Consider the following 22,204-nt stretch of genomic DNA (forward strand, 5'->3'; position numbering starts at 1 on the left):
AAAGAACTAGTCCACCACATGCACTGAGCCCTGGCCTTGGTAGGATGTGACAGAATCCAGGGCTTTTGGTGGGGGTTGGTGAGACATGGGCTGGAAGGTGAGGAGACAGAGTAGGAAAGTGAAAGGAAGCCTGGATTAGCATAGAGACAATGAGGCTCCAGTTCCAGCCATGGTGCTTTGACCTGCCTTGTGACTTCAGGCAGACACGTTTTACCCTCTGGTCCTCGGTCTCCCGATTACATGTCAGGTTAAACCAGAATGTTAGTTCATAACCAGACAAGCTGATCAGCATAATCTGAAGAGCTTTTTTCAAAATGCATACGTCCCAAGACCTCACTCCAAATCTACTGAAGCAGAATCTCCAGGCGGTGGGTGGGAACTGTGATTGTGTCTTTGGCAACAGCTTCCCAGCTGATTCTACTTACACATCCTCCATTTCAGAACTGCTGGGCTGTGTTGTTGCTAAGAGTCCTGCCAGCATGAGGCCCTTACCTCTTCACAGGCAGTCCTAGGCAAGGGGGCTCACAGGCTGTCTCCCGAGCATCCATACCTCTAAGCTGTTCTCTTATTATACTTCCAGAAATCACACTGGCTATCTGGGGAAAGGTTCTTCCCCACTGTCTTCCCTTCTCATACCCTGGCTCTCTGACCTTGCTGAGGTGGAAGGCACAGCGCTCCAGAACTGCCACTTCCCTTGCCCATGGGCAGCACACCTCAGGCTCCTGGTATTTGCTTTGCCTTCTTCCCTGGGAAATGTCCTTTGTATGATAGAGACCTTCAGCAGCATCTTAGAAGGAACAATCACGGGACTGGCAGGGGGAAGGGAAACATCCATGAGACAGGAGATGAAAGAAGGGTTCTCTGTTGTGACAAAGAGTAAAAGGCAATAAATAGACCCTCCTGTCACTAAGGATAACAGTAGGAATAACTCCTCCCATTTGGGCATTTTTACAATTTCCAAAATACTTTCACAGTCATTGACCACTTTGTATTTTGAACTTCCAAAATAGCCCTTGGAGGTAAGGGCCATTATCCCCAGCTCTCGAGGCCCTGTTTTCCTGACCATCTTAGATAAAATAACACTTCCTTTAACCCCATCATTTTTCATCTTATTCCTCTGCTGTATTTTATAGCCCTTATCAAACTACCTGACATTTTATTTTACTTTTATTGCATATTTACTTGTTAATTTATTTATTATTTGTCTTCCCCACTAGAAGGTAAGCTTCAAGAGGGCAGGAACTATAGTCGTCTCATTCACTGTTGAAGCTCTACTGGTTAGAAGAGTGTTTGGCAATATGATGACAGCTGAGTAAATATTTGTTTAATCAATAAATGAAACCTATGAATGGGGAAATCAAGCTCCACAAAGGGGAACAGCTTTGTCCCAAATCACATGGCTAGTTGCTGTTTCAGACAGGACAAGATCCCATGTCCCTCTTTCTCCTGACTCTCAGGACAGTGCTCTCTTAGCTCCCATGGAGTCATAGCTGCTGCACAGTGCTTAGCTCTAAAACCACTCTGTTGATTTGGTGGCTAGGACACTAGAAGAGGGACATTGGACTTGGTGGTCAGGGCCGATGGTAATTGACACAATCTTGAAAACGGCCATTTGCCTTATAGGAAGGAAAACTCTGGCATTAGCCATAAGCTAAGCCCCTGGGCCTGGCCAGACAGCATCCCCTCAGTAGTCCAGGGAAGTGGGTGAGAGTGTGGATGACTACGCCCATGCCCACTGCTGGAGGGACTCCTACTAACTGTGGATGAGCTATCAGGGGTGGCTGGGGGTTGTTTTTTATTATTCCCCTTTTTGTGGAAGACTGGTGAGCATGATACTTATACAGGCTCAAGAGCCAGCCTGCCAAGATTAGGAAGTTGGCTCTACCACTTAGCAACTGTATGACTTCAGGCAAACATCTCCTAACTACCTCCATTTCCTCATCTCTACCTACCAGATAGAGTTACTGTGAAGGTTAAATGAAGCAATCCATGAAAAGTATTTGGAGGGGTGTCTGGCACAAAGTAATGCTTGATGCATGTTAGCCATGATTGTCGTTATTTTGCTAAAACCCATTATTATACTTTCTTCTTGTTATTGCTTTATTGTTATTTATTTTATTTCACCATCCTCGTCATTGTTATTATTTCTCTTATTTTGCCTTATTTTTCATTCCATATATTCTATGCACTTTTCTTCCTCCAGCCCTGCGATTGATGGTAGATGGGGAAATGGAGGCACAGAAGCTCAGCAGTGGTTTGCTCCAGGTTTCATAGTTCACCAAGTCACCAAGAAGGCCACACTTTCCCAGCTGAAGGCTTGCTTTTTGCTGAGTTTGGGCTTCTTGGGAAATCTTCCTGCCACTAAGGTAGGGTCTGAGTCACACTGCACAAGCTGAATGATATCAAGCACAGGGAAGCAGATGCTTCTGGGTTGGACTTAACACTGTGGGGGTCTATTATCTAATGTTGCCTGAGGCCCAGCCACTGCTGGTCTCCATCTCCCTTAGCTGAGACCTTTTGATCCTAGCTGCAGGCCCAACCCAATCCTTGGCACCCATCCTGATACTGGGCAACCCTAAGCCTACCTACCAGCTTCAACATCAGAGCCTTTCTATGGCTTGGTCCTGGACCTGTGCCCTAGTTTGAGTCACTAGGCTCTGACTGGTAATGTGACCAAGTCTCCACTTTGCTTACCCCAGTTCTGATCCTTGATCCCATCTTTGGTGATTTGAAAGCTAAACCCTGCCTTGCCTTTGCTGGTCCCCTCAACAGACTGAAATCTGGTACTTTTCTTCTGCTGGAAACCTGCTGTGTATAGACAGACACCCTCCAGCTGTAACATCCCAGCTGTCCCTTAGAATGTTTGGCATCACCAAAGATTACTTGTCAGTTGCCATGTTTTCTGCTGAAACATGTGAGACTGAAGATATCCATTGCCCCCCTAGGTGTCCCATTTCCAGCTGTCTGTTACCTCAGCTCTCCAGAGAGCCTGTTCTGCCTGCCTTACTGCAGGGGTAGGAAGGCCTATCCCATACTGCCTGCCCAGGTCTTGTCATATCTCAGGGCATCCAGGTTTGCTTCAGCAAACTGAGTCCATGATTCCATGACAAGGAATTTGACCCACTAAGTTTGACAAAGAAGTTCTCAAACATCAGATGCCACTAACCCAGGGTCTCTCTGAGCCCCTGAGACATGCCCATGGGCCATCCTGTGGTCTAAAGAGACGTCTTCTGCTGTGTCATTGGACTAGACTTTGTTCTTCTCCCTTGCTGGCCAGTGCTCCCACCCTGCACTTAGCCTGGCCAGGCATTATCTGACTTGTAAGAACCAAGGCAGCAGCCCTTCTGCCAGAACACTTAGAGCCACCACTTCATGTAGAAAATTGCTCATGTGCTGGACTGATAATGACTAACAATCCTGCTGATAATCAGATGCTCATGGGATTCAGCCCTCAGTTGTCATCACTTCTTGTGAGGCCCTGTCAAGCCAGCTGTGGCCCTGAGGGGCCCTCAGCCTTGAGAATTGAACCCAAGACCAAAAATAATAAAATACACAAGAATAAACTTAAGCAAGGAGGTGAAATACCTATATTACGAAAACTATAAAACGCTGATGAAAGAATTTGAAGACGACCCAAACAAATGGAAAGATACTCATGGATTAGAAGAACTAATATTGTTAAAATGTCTATGCCACCCAAAGAAAATTACATATTTAACACAATCCCTATCAAAATATCAACAGCATATTTCACAGACTAGAACAAACAGTACGAAAATTTGTGTGGAACCACAGAAGAATCCAAACAGCCAAAACAATCTTGTGAAAGAGACAAGGCTGGAGGTATAACAATCCCAGATTTGAAAATATACTACAAAGTTGTAGTAATAAAAACAGTATGATGCTGGCAAAAAAATAAACACATAAATCAATGGAACAGGATGGAAAGCTCAGAAATAAACCCATGCTTATATGGTCAATTAGTCTATGACAATGGAGGCAAGAATATACAATGGGGAAAAGACAGCCTCTTCAACAAACAGTGCTGGGAAAACTGGACAGCTACATGCAAAAGAATCTATACACAAAATGGATTAAATGGGTGAAAGACCAAAATGTGAGACCTGAAATCATCAAATTCCTAGAAGAAAACATAGGCAATAATTTCTTCAACATAGGCCGTAGTAACATTTTTCTAGATATGTCTCCTGAGACAAGGAAAACAAAAACAAAAACTATTAGGACTACACCAAGATAAAAAGCTTCTGCACAGTGAAGGAAACCATTAACAAAACAAGAAGGCAACCTACTGAATGGGAGAAGATATTTGCAAGTGACATATCTGATAAAGGGTTAGTATCCAAAATATATAAAGAACTTATACAAGCCAACACCAAAAAAATACCCAAATAATCTTATTAAAATGGGCAAAGGACATGAATAGACATTTTTCCAAAGAAGACATACAGATGGCCAACAGGCCAACAGGTTCATGAAAAGATGCTCAACATCACTAATCATCAGGGAAATGCAAAATAAAACCATAATGAGATACCACTTTACACCTGTCAGAATGGCCAAAATCAAAAGCAGGAAATAACAAATGTTGTTGATGATGTAGAGAAAAAGGAATCCTTTTTGTACTGTTGGTGGGAGTGCAAATTGTTGGTGCAGCCACTGTGGAAAGCAGTGTGGAGTTTCCTCAGAAAATTAAAAATAAAATGACCATATGATCCAGTAATTCCACTACTGGGTATTTACCCAAAGAGAACAGAAACACCAATTCAAAGAGATATATGCACTCCTATGTTTATCACAATAGCCAAGATAGGGAAACAACCCAGGTGTCCATTGATAGATGAATGGAGATATATGTGTGTGTGTGTGTGTGTGTGTGTGTGTGTGTGTGTGTGTGTGTGTATAACTTCATATTACTCAGTCATAAAAAAGAATGAGATCTTGCCATTTGGATGGACCTAGAGGGTATAATGTTAAGTGAAGTAAGTCAGTCAGAGAAAGATAAATGCCATATGATTTCACTCATGTGGAATCTAAGAAATAAATGAATAAAAAAAGAAAAAAGAGACAAACAAAACAGCAGGCTCCTAAATACAGAGAACAAGCTGGTGGTTGCCAGAAGGGAGGTGGGAAGGGGGATAGGTAAAATGGATGAAGGAAATGAAGAGTACAATTATCTGGATGAAATGCATAGAATTGTTGAATCATATTGTATACCTGAAACAAATCTAACACTGCACGTTCATCATACCTGAGGAAAAAAAAAAAAAGAAAGGAGCCCAAGGCCTCCCCAGAGAGGCAGAGTAAAGTGGCCCAAGGTGTGGGCTGCTGGGCCTGGCTAGATCCCAGAGCTTGGTCCTTGGGAATCATGTCCCCTGCCCTTCCTCTAACTCTCAGCATACCAGGCTGGTTGAGGTAGGGGAAACAGGAGCTAGGAGGTGCGGAGCTGACCTACTTATGGGCAGAGCCACTGTGGCGGTGTGCAGGGACACTGTGTTCCTGAGCTGAAAAGTCAGTATTTCCCACCCCAGGGTTTCAGTTCTCCAAGGGGGCATTTAATGTCTTTTCTGGGCATCACCTTTTGGCCTGCCTCAGTCTCTGGCTGCTTACCCTGATGGTCCTGTGACACACAGAACTCCAGTCTACATCCTGTCTTCCTGCCAAGACAAGCGTCATTTTTCAGCAAAGAAATCACTAGCTCCTTCCCATCTGCTGGAACTCCCCATAGTGCGGGCATTTAAAACTGTAGTCTTCTGCCACTGGGAGAGGAATAGAAGGGGAATTCTGAAGTCTTCTGTGTTAGGCCTCCCTGGTGAGGAAACCTGGGGGACAGGAGGGGCTCAGGGATTTAAAATCATAAAGGTATATCCTGCTTCTTCAGTATAATCAATTCTTGGATTGGTAACAAAGAACACAGGAGGTAGAAGGGCCCTTAGAACCACCTGGCCCATTGGTTTCCAAACCCAGCTATTCATCAGAATCTCCAGAGATCCAGACCCTACCCCTTAAGGTTCTGATTCAGAATACCTAGGGAGGAGTCTGACGATCTATATTTTTAAATATAGACGTGCACTTAGGTTTAAGAAGTACTGGTCTAGTCCAGTGCATTCACATTACAGATGAGGGAACATCTCAGATAGACATATTTTCAAGGTCAAATGGCAACTACCTAACCTGACATTGAAGGCCCTCTATGATCAGTTCTAATTTATCTTTTCTCATTCTAGCATTTCATTTACGCACCCTTATGGTTGCTATATAATATTCAGGATGTCAGTTAAATGTTAATTTCAGACATACTCATACTAAAAAGATTATTCACTGAAACTTAAATTTAACTGAGCATCCTGTACTCACATTCACTCAATCTTGGCAACTCTGAGCACCCTACACCACAGACCAGCTGAATGAACTTTGTCATATGTGCCAGATGTAATTTCTGATTTCTTTCTTCTAAGCCTTTGCTTATGCTGTTCTCTCTGTCTGGAGTACTCATCCCATTATTTTTCCAAATCCTGCCCATTCTTCAACCTTAACGCCACATCCTCCCTTAAGCTTTCTTATTTTTTTGGCTGATCTTCATCTAGCCTCCTTGTCTCTCTACTTCCACCTCTTCATGCTCTATCTTAAAGAGAGTTTTTTTATCTACTTGTCTCAGCTCTCCTGTGGATCATAAACAAGTCCTCCATCACAACAGGGACCATATTTGAGTAAAGAGTAATGTGTAAGCTCTGGAGTCAGATGGGTTTTGCTTGAATTTCAGCTCTGCCACTTTCCAACTGTGTGACCATGGGCAAGATTTTTTTTTTTTTTGTACTCAGTTTCCTCAGAAGTTAAATGGGAATTTTAAGAGTAATTTCTACATAGGGTTGCTGTGAAAACTAAATGAGATGAAGCTTTGAGAGCACTTAGAACAGAGCTAGTATACAGAAAGTGTTCAGTATATGTTAACCATTGTTATAAATCACCATCTCTGTAACCTCAAGGTGAAGCACAGAGTAGTTATCAGTAAAGTCTACTCAAAGAATAAATGAATGAATACATGAATAAAAGTAAAAGGTCTGGATATAAGATCCGGTGCCCTGCTGACAGTGCTAGATGCCAATGTGAGCAGCTTTGCATTGAAAATACATGTGCATTAGAAAACCATGTTCCCTCAGGAGAAAGTTTCTGCCCTTGAGGAGCTGTATATAATACCATAGTCCTCTCTGAGGGTGTAAATTTTTGTTTGGAGATTGTTACACACTTTGTCTTGTCTATGCTTCTAGTCTCTACAATAATTTTTGGAAATGAAAATCTAGACTTGTGCCTTTCACTCTATCCTTACCTTCCTATGGACTGCCAAGAAACTTTATTTCCATTGGGCTTTGCTCTCTCCCTTTGTTACAGTGAAAATCATTGATTGAAAGATTGACAAATACTTGGAAGTCAAGGGGGGAAAAGATGAGATAGAAATACCATGTTCTGTTCAGATTCACTTTCTGATTCCTCACCATTGCCACCCCCAACAAATGCAGTATTTGAGGGTTCATTGGGTCCATGCATTTATTAAAATGAGCATAAAATAAACAGGTAGAACTTGAAACAAAAGGCAGTGAGATAGGTGGTTTTCTAGTGCAATGGTATGTATTATTCTCATCTGAAATCACATGGCTTTTATTGGAAAAAGACACTCAGTATATGGCTTGATGTATAGTAGGTGTCAAATAAATATTTGTTGAGCAAATGACTGGACATTGTTGAACTAAAATGAATAAATACTGTTTTTAAAAATAAAATAAATGTAGAATAATTCTTTTACCACTTCTTGCTGCCTACCATGTTCCTAGTTCAACCTGGAAAATTACTGATCAGGCCCTGCCACAGGAACCCTGACTGAACTTTGTTGCAAGTACCATTTATAGTCACCTCTGTAGGTTCTTGAGGCTTATAGGAACATGAGAGGTTTAGTTGGGCCAACTTTTCCTTTGTATATGTCTAGTGACAGGGAGCTCACTACTTTACAATTGTTGCTATGTTCTTATCTATGCTATGATCTTTGAATGCTCTGAAAAGCTCTGACTGCTGCATCAATGACAGATCTGGTACTAGAACCCAAACCTCTCTATAACTCAGACTAAGGTACTCTCCATTGTACTACCCTTGGAATTATAAAGCTATGTTTATTCAGAGGTGTTGGAAAAATAACCTTCCTAAGGAGCTGGTGACCTGGGTCCAAGTCTGAGCTCTTCCATTGACTTGCTGTGTATAATTGGGTAATCCCTTTCCTTATGTGGCCCTCAGATTCCCTTTTTGCACAATGACAGTTTCAAACTGGATGATCTGCAAGACTCTTGCAGCTCACATGTTCTAGGATCCTGTAATGAGATCTTATCAAGATCTCATAATACAGTGGTTCTCAAAGTGTGGCCCAAGAATCCCTACAGATAACTGACACCCCTTCCAAGGTTCAGTGAGGTCTCCCTTTTCAAACTACATATATGTGGGAGGAAGGATTCTTTTCATATACTTCAACCAAAACAGCATATCACAGCATACCGAATGCAGAAGCATCTATGAGAATGCAGTTCTCTTCTATTAAGGGAGACATTAAAGAGAATATCAAAAAATATGAAACTATGCCCCTCAGTAAATTTATTTTTGCCATAGAAAATATTATTATTATTTATAAACTATATTAAAAGCATATTCTAGAGACAGGGAGGAAGATGGTGGTGGAGTAGGAGGACCCTAGGCTTGCCTCATCCTATGAATACAACTAGATAACTAACAAGTCATCTTAAATACTCCAGAAATCAACCTGAAGACTGATAGAACAAACTCCACAACTAAAGAGAGAGAAGAAGCCACATCTAAGAAGGTAGGAAGTGTGGAGATGTGGCTTAGGGGAGAAATGGATCCTGGATGCTACAGAGGAGATGGAGGTGGTGGAGAAGGGCAAGTGAGAAAGAGGAACACACAGGGGATCCCACAAAGAGAATATTTCCCCATAGTCACTGGCTTGGAAAACGAGAGTGGCTGAATCTTGTAAGTTCTTGCAGCCAGTGGGGCTTAAAGCCCAGAGTTTTAAAAGAGTGGGCTTGGCTGGGATAGAGCCCAGAGAGCACTGTGCTGCTCTTGGAGAGAAGGCAGGCAAACAAACCAGGGACAGACGGTGTGGAAACAGTGATCTAAAGACTGCCTGGGGCACACAGCTGGAGAGTATTTGCTTTTCTCAGAGGGAGTCCATGAGAGTTAGCATTCTTGGAGACACCACTCCAGGGACAAAGGAGCTGGCTGGCAACATTTCCCTCCTCCACCCCTCAGCATAAACAGAGAGCCACCTGCAGGAAGCAGCTCAGCATGGACAATGGCTGCCTAACTTGCTTGCACCAAGCTTCAACCCTCCCTGCACTCTAGCAGGTCTGCCCCTCTCAGTCAAACTTGACTCAGTTTCGTTGGGGTGGGCCCCTCTTGGGTGGGCCCCTCCCCAAGAAGACCAACACTAACCCTTGTACACACCACATCTCCCAAAAAACAGAGTTTTGGAGGGCCTAGTTCCAGTGGAGGTGGTGACAGGTCTCATTTCACAAGCAGACCTGAGCACACCTGGTTAAAACTCAACTACATTCATGCCCGGGACCAAACACTGCCCACTGCAGGCAAGGAGAGCCTCTCTAGATGACTGGCCTGAAGGATAGAGCAGCCAAAACACAATAGCAGAGCACACACAGCCACATTGGAGACACTTACTGAAACATCAAGCCGTGGGCGCTACAAGACTTTTCTTCCTAAGGCCAATAACTTTCAGGAGCAGGAGACATAACTGGCTCTTCTAAAACAGAGAAGGCAGAGACTTAGACAAAATGTGAAGATGGAGGAATTTATCTTAAATGAAAGAACAAGATAAGGCCATGGCCAGAGATCTAAGTGAAACAGATGTAAGTAACAAGCCTAATGGACTATTTAAAGCAACAATCATAAGGATACACACAAGGCTTGAGAAAAGAACTGAAGACATCAGTGAAATCCTTACCAAAGAAATAAAAGAGTTAAAAAGAATCAATCAAAGATGAAGAGTGCAATTAAGGTGATTAGAAATATTCTCAATGGAATGAATAGCAGGTGGGAAGCAGTAAAGGAACAAATTAATGACCTGAAAGACACAGTAACAGAAAGCAATGAAGCTGAACAAAAGAGAGAAAGAATTATAGAACACAAGAACAGACTTAGGGAACTCAGTGACTCCATCAAATATAGTAATATTCATATTGTAGGAGTCCCAGAAAAAGAGAGAGAAAAGAGGGAAGAAAATTTATTTGAGGAAATAATATCTGAAAACTTCCCTAATTTGGGGGAAGGAAACAGACATCTAGATCCAGAAGGCACAGAGAACTCCCATCAAAAGCAATAAAAAGCAAATCCACATAAAGACATATTGCAATTAAATTGGCAAAATATAGTGATAAAGACAATCTTAAAAGACAAAAAAAAAATCATTAATTTATAAGAGAAACCCCAGAAGGCTAGCAGGGAATTTTTTGGCAGAAAGTTTCCAACACAGAAGAGAGCAGCATGATATATTCAAAGGGCTGAAAAGAAAAAAATTGCAGCCAAGAATACTCTATAGAGCAAGGCTATCATTCAGAATAGGAGAGATAGTTTCCCAAACAAAAACTAAAGGAGTTTATGACCACTAAACCAGGCCTGCAAGAAATATTAAAGGGGACACTTTAAGTGCAAAGAAGAGACCAAAAGTGAGAGTATAAAGGCAGGAAACACAAAAGCAGCAAAAATAAATATTTCTGTAAAAAATCCATCAAGGAACTCACCAAAAAAATGATATAAAGTATAATAACATATACCTAAAACATGGGGAGGAGAGGCATAAAGAATGGGTTCAAACTTAAATAACCATCAACTTAATAGACAGCTATTTGCAGAAGAAGTTAAATATAAGCCTAATGGTAACCATATATCAAAAAACACTAATAAACATACAAAGAATAAAGAGAAAGAAATCCAAATATATTACTAAGGAAAATCAGCAAAACATGAAAGAAATAAAGACAAGAAAGGATCAGAGAAAATCTCTAGATACAATAATAAAACAAGTAATAAAATAGCTCGAAGTACAAATTTATGAATAATTACTCTGAATATAAATGGACAAAACTCTACAATCAAAAGACACAGGGTGGCAGAAGAGAAAAACAATAAGCCCACAAGAGACTCATTTTAGACAAAAAGACACCTGAAGATTGAAAGTGAGGGGATGTTGAAACACTTATCATGCAAATGGATGTCAAAAGAAAGCTAGAGGAGCAATACTTATATCGGACAAACTAGATTTTTTTAAACTTTAAAAAAATTTTTTTTATTATATTATGTTAGTCACCACACAGTACATCCCTGGTTTTTGATGTAAAGTTCGATGATTCATTAGCTGCGTATAAGACCCAGTGCACCATGCAATACATGCCCCCCTACTACCCATCACCAGCCTATCCCATTCCCCCACCCTCCTCCCCTCTGAAGCCCTTACTTTGTTTCTCAGAGTCCATAGTCTCTCATGATTCATTCCCCCTTCTGATTACCCCTCCTTTCTTTATCCCTTTCTTCTACCAATCTTCCTAGTTCTTATGTTCCATAGATGAGAGAAATCATATGATAATTGTCTTTCTCTGCTTGACTTATTTCACTTAGCATTATCTCCTGCAGTGCCAAACTAGATTTTAAAAGAAAGACTGTGATACCAAAAATAGATAAAGACCCCACAAAAAAAGAGACTATAGGCCAATATCTTTGATGAATATAGATGCAAAAACCCTCAACAGAATACCACCAAATTTAACCCAAGAATACATTAAAAATATTCACCAGAATCGAGTGGAATTTATTCCTGGTTTTCATGCGTCCTTCAATATTTGCAAATTAATCATTGTGATACATTATATTAATAAAAGAAAAGATAAAAACCTTTTATGATCACTTCAATATATGCAGAAAAAGCACTTGACAAAGTACAACATCCATGCATGATAAAAACTCTTAACAAAGCAGGTTTAGAGGGAACATAACACAACATAATAAAGGCCATCTATGAAAAACCCACACCTAACATCAGGTCAGAAACAAAACGAGGATGTCTGCTCTCACCACATTTATTCAACAGAGTACTGGAAGTTCTAGCCAAGCAATCATACAACAAAAGGAAATAAAAGGCATCCAGAACAGCAAGGAAGAAGTGAAATTCACTATTTGCAGATGACATGATACTATATATAGAAAACCCAAAAGACTCCAAAAAAATTACTAGAAATGATATACAAATTCAGTAATGTCAGAGGATACAAAATCAATGTACAGAAATCTGTTGCATTTCCATACACCAATAGTGAAGCAGCAGAAAGAGAAATTAAGGACTCAATCCCATTTACAATTACACCAAAAACAAGATAGCTGGGAATAAACTTAACTAAAGAGTTGAAAGACCTGTACTCTGATAATTATAAAACACTAATGAAAGACATTGAAGATGACACAAAGAAATGGATTAGCATTCCATGCTCATGATTTGGAAGAACAAAATGTTTAAAATGTCTATACTACCCAAAGCAATCTACATATTTAACACGGTCCTTATCAAAATACCAACAGTATTTTTCACAGAGCTAGAACAAACAATCCTATGATTTCTATGGAACCACAAAAGACCCTGAATAGCCAAAGCAATCTTGAAAAAGAAAAGCAGAGCTGGAGACATCACAATTCTGGACTTCAAGTCATATTACAAAGCTGTAGTAATCAAAACAGTATGCTTCTGGCACAAAAAATAGACACATAGACCAATAGAACAGAATAGAAAACCCAGAAATGCACCCACAATTATGTGGTCAATTAATCTGTAGGAAAGAATATACAGGGGAAAAGGACATGCAACCAAGGATCCTTTATCCAGCAAGGCTGTCATTCAGAATTGATGGAGAAATAAAGACCTTCCAGAATTGCCAGTCATGGACCAATTTCGTAACCATGAAACCAGCCCTACAGGAGATATTAAGGGGGGTTCTATAAAAGTAAAAAGGCCCCAAGAGTGATACAGAACAGAAAGTCACAATCTATAGAAACAAAGACTTTACAGGCAACATGGATCATTAAAATCATATCTCTCAATAATCAGTCTCAATGTAAATGGCCTAAATGCTCCCCAAAACGCTACAGGGTTGCAGATTGGATGAAAAGACATGACCCATCGATTTACTGTCTACAAGAGACTCATTTTGAACCTAAAGATACATTCAGACTGAAACTGTAAAGGGATGGAATACCATCTCTCATGCAAATGGACCTCAAAAGAAAGCTGGGGTAGCAATTCTCATATCAGACAGATTGGATTTTAAACTAAAGACTATAGTTAGAGACACAGAAGGGCACTATATTATTCTTAAAGGATGTATCCAACAAGTGGATAGGACAATTATAAATATAATGCCCCCAACAGGGGAGCAGCAAGATACACAAGCCAACTCTTAATCACAATAAAGAGACATATAGATAAAAATACGTTAATAGTAGGGGACCTCAACACTCCACTATCAGAAATAGACAGAGAATTGACAAAGAAACAAGGGCTTTGAATGCCATACTCGACGAGTTGGACCTCATAGATATATATAGAACACTACACCCCAGAACCAGAGAATACTCCTTCTATTCTAATGCCCATGGAACATTCTCAAGAATAGACCATGTTCTGGGTCACAAAACAGGTCTCAACCAATACCAAAAGACTGAAATTATTCCCTGCATATTCTCAGACCACAACGCTTTGAAATTGGAACTCAACCACAAGGAAAAATTTGGAAGAAACTCAAACACCTGGAGACTAAGAACCATCCTGCTCAGGAATGATTCGATAAACCAGGAAATCAAAAATCAATTTAAACAATTTATGGAGACCAACAAAAATGAAAACACAATGGTCCAAAACCTATGGGATACTGCAAAGGCAGTCCTAAGGGGGAAATACACAGCCATCCAAGCCTCACTCAAAAGAATAGGAAAATCTAAAATGCAGTTTTTACATTCTCACCTCAAGAAGCTGGAACAGCAACAGAGGGACAGCCCTAATACAGGCACGAGGAAGCAGTTGACCAAGATTAGAGCAGAAATCAATGAATTAGAAACCAGGAGTACCGTAGAGCAGATCAACAGAACTAGAAGCTGGTTCTCTGAGAGAATTAATAAAAAATTGACAGACCACTGACAAGACTTATCCAAAAGAATAGAGAAGGGACCCAAATTAATAAAATTATGAATGAAAAAGGAGAGGTCACAACCAGCACCAATGAAATTGGAAGGATTATTAGAAACTTTTATCAACAGCTTTATGTCAATAAATTAAGCAATCTGGAGGAGATGGAGGACTTCCTGGAAACCTATAAAATACCAAGACTGAGACAGGAAGAAATTGATTTTTTTAACCAGGCCAATTAATTATGAAGAGATTGAATCAGTGATAAACAACCTTCCAAAAAACAAAACTACAGGCCCAGACGGTTTTCCTGGGGAATTCTACCAAACATTCAAAGAAGAAATAATACCTATTCTCCTAAAGTTATTTCAAAAAATAGAAACAGAAGGAAAGCTACCAAACTCATTCTATGAGGCTAATATTACCTTAATCCCCAAACCAGGCAAAGACCCCATCAAAAAGGAGAATTACACACCGATTTCCCTGATGAATATGGAAGCCAAAATCCTCAACAATATCCTGGCTAATAGAATCCAACAGTACATTAAAAGGATTATCCATCATGACCAAGTGGGATTCATCCCTGGGATGCACGGGTGGTTCAACATCTGCAAATCTATCAGTGTCTTAGATTTTATCCAGAAGAAAAAATTCAAAAATCATATGATTCTCTCAATAGATGCAGAAAAAGCATTTGACAAAATACAGCATCGTTTCCTGATTAAAACCCTTCAGAGTGTAGGGATAGAGGGTACATTCCTCAATCTCATAAAAACCATCTATGAAAAGCCTACAACAAATATAATTCTCAATGGGGAAAAGCTGGAAGCCTTTCCCTTAAGATCAGGAACACGACAAGGATGCCCACTCTCACCACTATTATTCAACATAGTACTAGAAGTCCTTGCAACAGCAATCAGACAACAAAAACAGATAAAGGTATTCAAATTGGCAAAGAAGAAGTCAAACTGTCTCTCTTCGCAGATGACATGATACTCTATATGGAAAACCCAAAAGAAGCCACTCCCAAATTATTAGAAGTTATAGAGCAATTCAGTAATGTGGCGGGATACAAAATCAATGCTCAGAAATTAGTTGCATTTCTATACACATAGAATGAGACTGAAGAAAGAGAAATTAGGGAATCCATCCCATTTACAATAGCACCAAAAACCATACATTACCTTAGAATTAACTTAACCAGAGATGTAAAGGATCTATATTCTAGAAACTATAAATCACTCTTGAAAGACACTGAAGAAGACACAAAAAGATGGAAAAATATCCATGCTCATGGATAGGAAGAATTAACATAGTTAAAATGTCCATGCTACGCAGAGCAATCTACACTTTCAATGCCATCCCTATCAAAATACCAATGACATTTTTCAAAGAACTGGAACAAACAGCCCTTAAATTTGTGTGGAACCAGAAAAGGCCCCAAATCGCCAAGGAATTGTTGAAAAGGAAAAACAAAGCTGAGGGCATCACATTGCCAGATTTCAAGCTGTACTACAAAGCTGTGATCACAAAGACAGCATGGTACTGGCACAAAAACAGACACATAGACCAATGGAACAGAATAGAGAACCCAGAAATGGACCCTCGGCTCTTTGGGCAGCTAATCTTTGACAAAGCAGGAAAAAACATCCAGTGGAAAAAAGACAGTGTCTTCAATAAATGGTACTGGGAAAATTGGACAGCTACATACAAAAGAATGAAACTTGACCACTCTCTTACACCATACACAAAGATAAACTCCAAATGGATGAAAGACCTCGATGTGAGACAGGAATCCATCAAAATCCTAGAGGAGAACATAGGCAGCAACCTCTACGACATCCGCCAAAGCAACATTTTCATGACACATCTCCAAAGGCAAGAGAAACCAAAGATAAAATGAACTTGTGGGACTTCATCAAGATCAAAAGCTTCTGCACAGCCAAGGAAACAGTCAAAAAAACTAAGAGGCAGCCCACGGAATGGGAGAATATATTTGCAAATGATACTACAGATAAAAGAGTGGTATCCAAGATCTACAAAGAACTTCTCAAACTCAATACGTGAGAAACAAATAAACAAATTATAAAATGGGCAGAATCTATGAACAGACACCTTTCCAATGATGACATACAAATGGCTAACAGACACATGAAAAAATGTTCAAAATCATTAGCCATCAGGGAAATTCAAATAAAAACCACACTAAGATACCACCATACGCCAGTTAGAATGGCAAAAATTGACAAGGCAAGAAACAACAATTGCTGGAGAGGATGTGGAGAAAGGGGATCCCTCCTACATTGTTGGTGGGAATGCAAGTTGGTACAGCCACTCTGGAAAACAGTGTGGAGGTCCCTTAAAAAGTTAAAAATTGAGCTACCCTATCACCCAGCCATTGCACTACTGGGTATTTACCCCAAAGATACAGACGTAGTGAAGAGAAGGGCCATATGCACCCCAATGTTCATAGCAGCATTGTCCACAAAGCTACATCGTGGAAGGAACCAAGATGCCCTTCAACAGATGACTGGATTAAGAAGTTGTGGTCCATATATACAATGGAATATTACTCAGCTATCAGAAAGAACGATTTCTCAACATTTGCTGCAACATGGACGGCACTGGAGGAGATAATGCTAAGTGAAATAAGTCAAGCAGAGAAAGACAATTATCATATGATTTCTCTCATCTATGGAACATAAGAACTAGGAAGATCAGTAGGGGAAGAAAGGGATAAACAAAGGGGGGGTAATCAGAAGGGGGAATGAATCATGAGAGACTATGGACTATGAGAAACAAACTGAGGGCTTCAGAGGGGAGGGGGGCGGGGGAATGGGATAGGCTGCTGATGGGTAGTAAGGAGGGCACGTATTTCATGGTGCACTGGGTGTTATACGCAACTAATGAATCATTGAACTTTACATCAGAAACCAGGGATGTACTGTATGGTGACTAACATAATATAATAAAAAAAACATTTAAAAAAGTGAAAAACAGAACTACCCTATGATCCAGCAATCACACCCCTGGGTATTTACCCAAAGAATACAAAAATACTAATTCAAAGAGATACCTGAACCCCTATGTTTATAGCAGCATTATTTACAATAGCCAAGATGTGGAAACAACTCTAGTGTCCATTAATTGATGAATGGATAAAGAAGACGGGGTGTATATATACAATAGAACATTATTCAGCCATTAAAAAGAATGAAATATTGCCATATATAAGGACATGGATAGAGCTAGAGTATAATGTTAAACAAAATAAGTCAGTCAGAGAAAGACAAATGCCATATGATTTTGCTCATATGTGGAATTTAAGAAATGAAACAAATGAACAAAGGGAAAAAAAAAAAAAGAAGAGAGAGACAGACAAGCCAAGAAACAGACTCTTAACTATAGAGAACAAACTGATGGTTACCAGAGGGGGTGGGGATGGGGGGATAGGTTAAGTAGGTGACGGGGATTAGGGAATACACTTGTGATGAGCACAGAGTGATGTATGGAATTGTTGAATCACCATATTGTATGCCTGAGACTAATATAACACTGTATGTTAATTAACTGGAATTAAAATAAAATGAAATAAAATACAGACATGTTCTAAAATACGTCATTTATGTTAACATGTCTGATTTTTAATCATGTTTTTAAATGAATGAATAAATCCATGAATATTCATTAAATGTCTCAGTTATAATTTATAATGTGGTAAATATCAATAGATACAGCCCACACAAATAAAATTTCTGGTCTTTAATAACTTTTAATAGTGGAAAGGTGTCTGGAGGGCAACAAGTTTGAGAACCACTGTTCTGGTATATCTCTGACTTCCTGTCTTCATTTGGTACAGCCTTCTCCTTCCAGTGGTTCCAACTGTGATCTGCTCAATATCTAGCAGAAGGATGGACACAATTACCTTGAGAGGAAGGCCATTCTTCCTAACTCACAGGTCTCAAGCATACCAAGATTTTCTTCTCCTTCACTTGGGTTCCTTGGCATGGACTGGTGATTCTGGCCTTAAACAAGACACCCTATCACAGGCAGTGCCAGTTCCTGGGTAAGGAAAATAAGCAGCTGTCCTGATGAGTGTTAATGTGATAGATAACCCCCCTCACCTGCTTGTCTCCCTGCCCTAAGTGCTGTATTTTCTATACCCCCAACCCCCTTCCCTAACTTCCTCCCAATCACCACCCCCTACCCACCATCAAAGACAGCATGCTTCATGTCTGGTAAACTGATCTTGGGAGGTACTGGGTGTGAGGCCAGGGAGGCGCTCATAGATTCAGAGTCCTTATGGAGTATAGGAGGCAGAGGAAGAAAGAGAGGAAGGATTCTTGTTAACCGAGAGAACTCACTACATGTCAGGTTCTTCCTGTCCCTCCTTCCTTAATGACAAGGCTGGGAAGTGAGTAAATATCTTAATCCTCATCCTCCTGTTACACCCAGGGAAATAGAGTCCTAGATAAAGTGACTTGCCTTAGGTGGTTACACAGTCAAAAAGTAGCTGGGCTTGGATCTGGACTCAGGTCTGGATGATGCCAAATCAATGCTCCTTCTGCTTTACCAGAAGCAAGGAGAGTCAGGAACATCCAGGACAGGAAGAGAGAGCAAGAGAACTAATATCTATTGAACACTTACTATGTGCTGAGCATGCTAAGTATAAATGGATGTTATCTCATTGACTCCCAGCAGTCACCCCCTTGTGTAAACAGTGAATCCACAGCTTACAGATGAGGCACCAGGCTTTGAGAAGTGAAGTGCATTTCCTAGGGGATAATAACAAACAACATCTATTGAGAATGTACTTTATGCCACACACGATACTAAATCTCTACTAAATGCTTTAACTCATTTACTTTAAACCTCCCAACTAGGTAGGTGCTATTATTATTCCCCATTTTACAGATGGGAAAACTAAGGCCACAGCAAACCCAAGGTCGCCCAGTTCAAAAGTAACAAAGCTGGGATTTGAATCCAGGCAGTCTACCTCCATGGGCTTAACACTGTTTTCTTTTTTTTATATATAATAATGTTTTTTTATTATATTATGTTAGTCACCACACAGTACATCCCTGGTTTTTGATGTAAAGTTCAATGATTCACTAGTTTCGTATAACACCCAGTGCACCATGCAATATGTGCCCTCCTTACTACCCATCACCAGCCTATCCCATTCCCCCACCCCCTCCCCTCTGAAGCCCTCAGTTTGTTTCTCATAGTCCATAGTCTCTCATGATTCATTCCCCCTTCTGATTACCCCCCCTTTCTTTATCCCTTTCTTCTCCTACCGATCTTCCTAGTTCTTATGCTGTTTTCTAATATCCTCAAGGCTAAACTGGTGTGAGAACCCCAGAACTGGTCTCTCAGGTCTGTGTACTATGCACTATTGCCTCTAGAGTGAATGCCCAAAGCCACCTCTTCCCAGGACCTTAAAAACATGCTTAAATCTAAAGAAGGAGATGGACTCCAGGGAGCAAGAGCTCATGAGGCCATCCTAGGAAGTCTGTTCTCCTGCCATACAGCCTCTCCTCCAACAGTTGTTTCATGGTTCTCCATCCTCAGGTCTCTGGCTGTGAGGGAAGAGGGCATCTACTCAAAAGAGGAAACACTACTTGGCTCTGGGTCTTCATGTTACTCTCCTACCCCATGCAGGGGGCTTCACCTTATAAGGCTGTGTCCAGTTGGAGGTGAGTGGGAAGGAGCCACTGGTCTTGTCTATGGCTGACTTTCATCCTGACAGGGCCCAACAGAACAGACATCTGAGGCAGCCCAGAGGTCAGGGCTAGAGAGAAGATGAGAGATCAGTTAGCATAACCTCCCTAGGAGACAAACAGGGAAACAGAGGGCCACAGAGTAAATTGTAAGCCGAGCTGGAAAGATTCTCACAAACTCTTGGGACAAACCTCTGGACTAAACCACTAATGAGGAAAGTCCTCAAAGAGGCAGAAGCATCCTCAAGGGGTCCCAGGATTTGGTCCTTTGCCTGACCAGCTGGGGTCTCTGAAAGGGAAGTGAGGCCAGGGGGAGTAAGTTATTCTGGGCCTTGTGATGACACATGCCCCCAGAGACTCAAGCCTGGCCCTTTGCCACGGGGTTCCTAGGAGCCTTCTGGCTGCCGGCCACAGCACCCTGCCTGCTGAGGCTTGGGGGAGGGGAGAATCACTGCTTCTTAATGGCTTCCTGCCCATAAAACCTCTAAAACTGCCTAGTGCTAACTTTATTTTTGCTGAAAGAACTGACTTCAGTGTTTCTAGGAGGTTTAAGTTCAGATAACAGCCTGAACTTCTGGATCTGTTCAGCCTGGAGTGCTCAGGTTTCTGAGCATGGGAATAGATAAAGGAGGAAAGCCATCATCTCCTCAGATGTTCAGAAAAGGGCATAGACCTGGGTTATCTAACCTGGGAGAGAGTTTTGATCTGCCTGAGGCAGGCAGGTCAATGAAATGGCCTTTGTGGCGCCAGATTCTCTTTGGAACATTACCTGACTTATGGGCAGCACAGGAGTTCTGAGAGGAGTTGTAACAGTTGTCCAGAATGCAATTTCTTCTAGACTTGCCCAGTACCTAACCCCAAACCGGAGTCATACAAAAGACTTGAGACTTAGACACTTGTGACCCTGCCTCTCATTGCACAGCCAGGAAAACTGAGGTCCAGAAAGGAAGGTTCCAGAGTGATTCACAATTCTTAACTTTAAAGTAGGGGTTGGAGAATGACCCAGTGACCAAGGGCCCAGAGTCTGATGTCTGGGAAAATTTCCCAGGATCATAGCTTTTCTGCTTTCACCAACTGCCTTCACACTTGCCTAGGTCCTGCCTGGGTTGAATGTTGCCTTCCCTGGGCTCTTTTCCTGGCACTCTTTCCACAGCCCCCGTGTGGTCTTGGTTGTACCCAGAGGCCCCCAGGGAGAGCTGGTGTGTCATTCAGCAGGAAGCAAGAAGGCGTGCATGCCAAAGTGCAGGTGGCAGAGTGACGGGTGAGCCGACAGTCAGGCCGGACACTCCAAGCTTGGGAACTGTAATGTTCAAGGAATTTCAACCGGCACTGCTCTCCACTCCCAGCCAACTGGTTAACGGTGCCGAGTTTGAATCAGTGACCCGCCTCCTGGTCCCTCCTCCTTAGCTAGCCTCTCTCTCCCTCCCTCCCTCCCTACTTCCCTCCCTGGGGCCCTCTGGGAGGCGCCTGAAGAGGAGGCAAGCTGAGCTCAGGCCAGCCGCTGCTCTGTGCTTCTCCCCTCACACTGGTGCGGCTGATGGAGCACAGGGCCAGGGCTGATTCTCACGGAGGCCCGCATCCTCTCTAGTCTAGTCCCTAAAGAGAAAGAGGCCTGTGCCCAGGAGAACTCTGCTGGACCCTGCCAGCTCCCTGAACCTCACCATGCCTCTGCTGGACGTTTTCTGGGCTTGCTTCAGGAAAGTGAAGGTAAGTGGCTGCCCAGACCCAGCCCGCTCCACTGCTCAGAGGGGAAGGAGGCAGCTGGGGACCACTGTGTGCCAGCTGGAAGGCAGATGGGCTTCTAAGACTACCTTGGAGCTAGAAGGAATTGGATTCAAGTTGTTTTTGTCACTTAACCAGCTCTGTAAATGTCTGCTGCTTTCCCATAAAAATAAGTAGGCTGGCTGACTATCATAAAACTTGCCTCCATTGCTTCCCAGGCCTTGCCACAAAGGCAAGATTCTTAACCCCTTTGAGCCTCAGTTTCCTCAGCTTTAAAATGAAGACAGTAGTGGTACCAACCTCTACAAGGTGATGAGGTTGGTGTTATTGTTTATATACTAAATAAAGATGTACTAAAGAGATAATGTGTGTTAAGTTCCTAGCGTGATGCCTTGCATAGAGCATCCATATGAGTAACAGTAACTACTATTATGATCATTATTACTAATTTCCATCACATACATCAAGCTCTGTGCTAGGCACCGTAGGAGTTACACGAAGACAAAAA

The 22,204-nt window shown here is 41.5% G+C and overlaps 1 protein-coding gene across 1 annotated transcript in view; it reads left to right on the forward strand.

Annotated features, from left to right (window-relative positions):
- The first annotated feature begins 21,438 nt into the window (after window positions 1-21,438).
- STARD8 (StAR related lipid transfer domain containing 8) overlaps window positions 21,439-22,204 on the forward strand; it is a 79,126-nt gene continuing 78,360 nt past the window's right edge. Inside the window, exon 1 of the mRNA XM_057312207.1 lies at window positions 21,439-21,681. Coding sequence (XP_057168190.1) covers window positions 21,637-21,681 — 45 coding nt within the window. The 5' untranslated portion in view covers window positions 21,439-21,636. The remainder of the gene's footprint in view (window positions 21,682-22,204) is intronic.

This window comes from Ursus arctos, chromosome X, assembly GCF_023065955.2.
Source record: "Ursus arctos isolate Adak ecotype North America chromosome X, UrsArc2.0, whole genome shotgun sequence".
Classification (NCBI taxonomy): Eukaryota; Metazoa; Chordata; class Mammalia; order Carnivora; family Ursidae; genus Ursus; species Ursus arctos.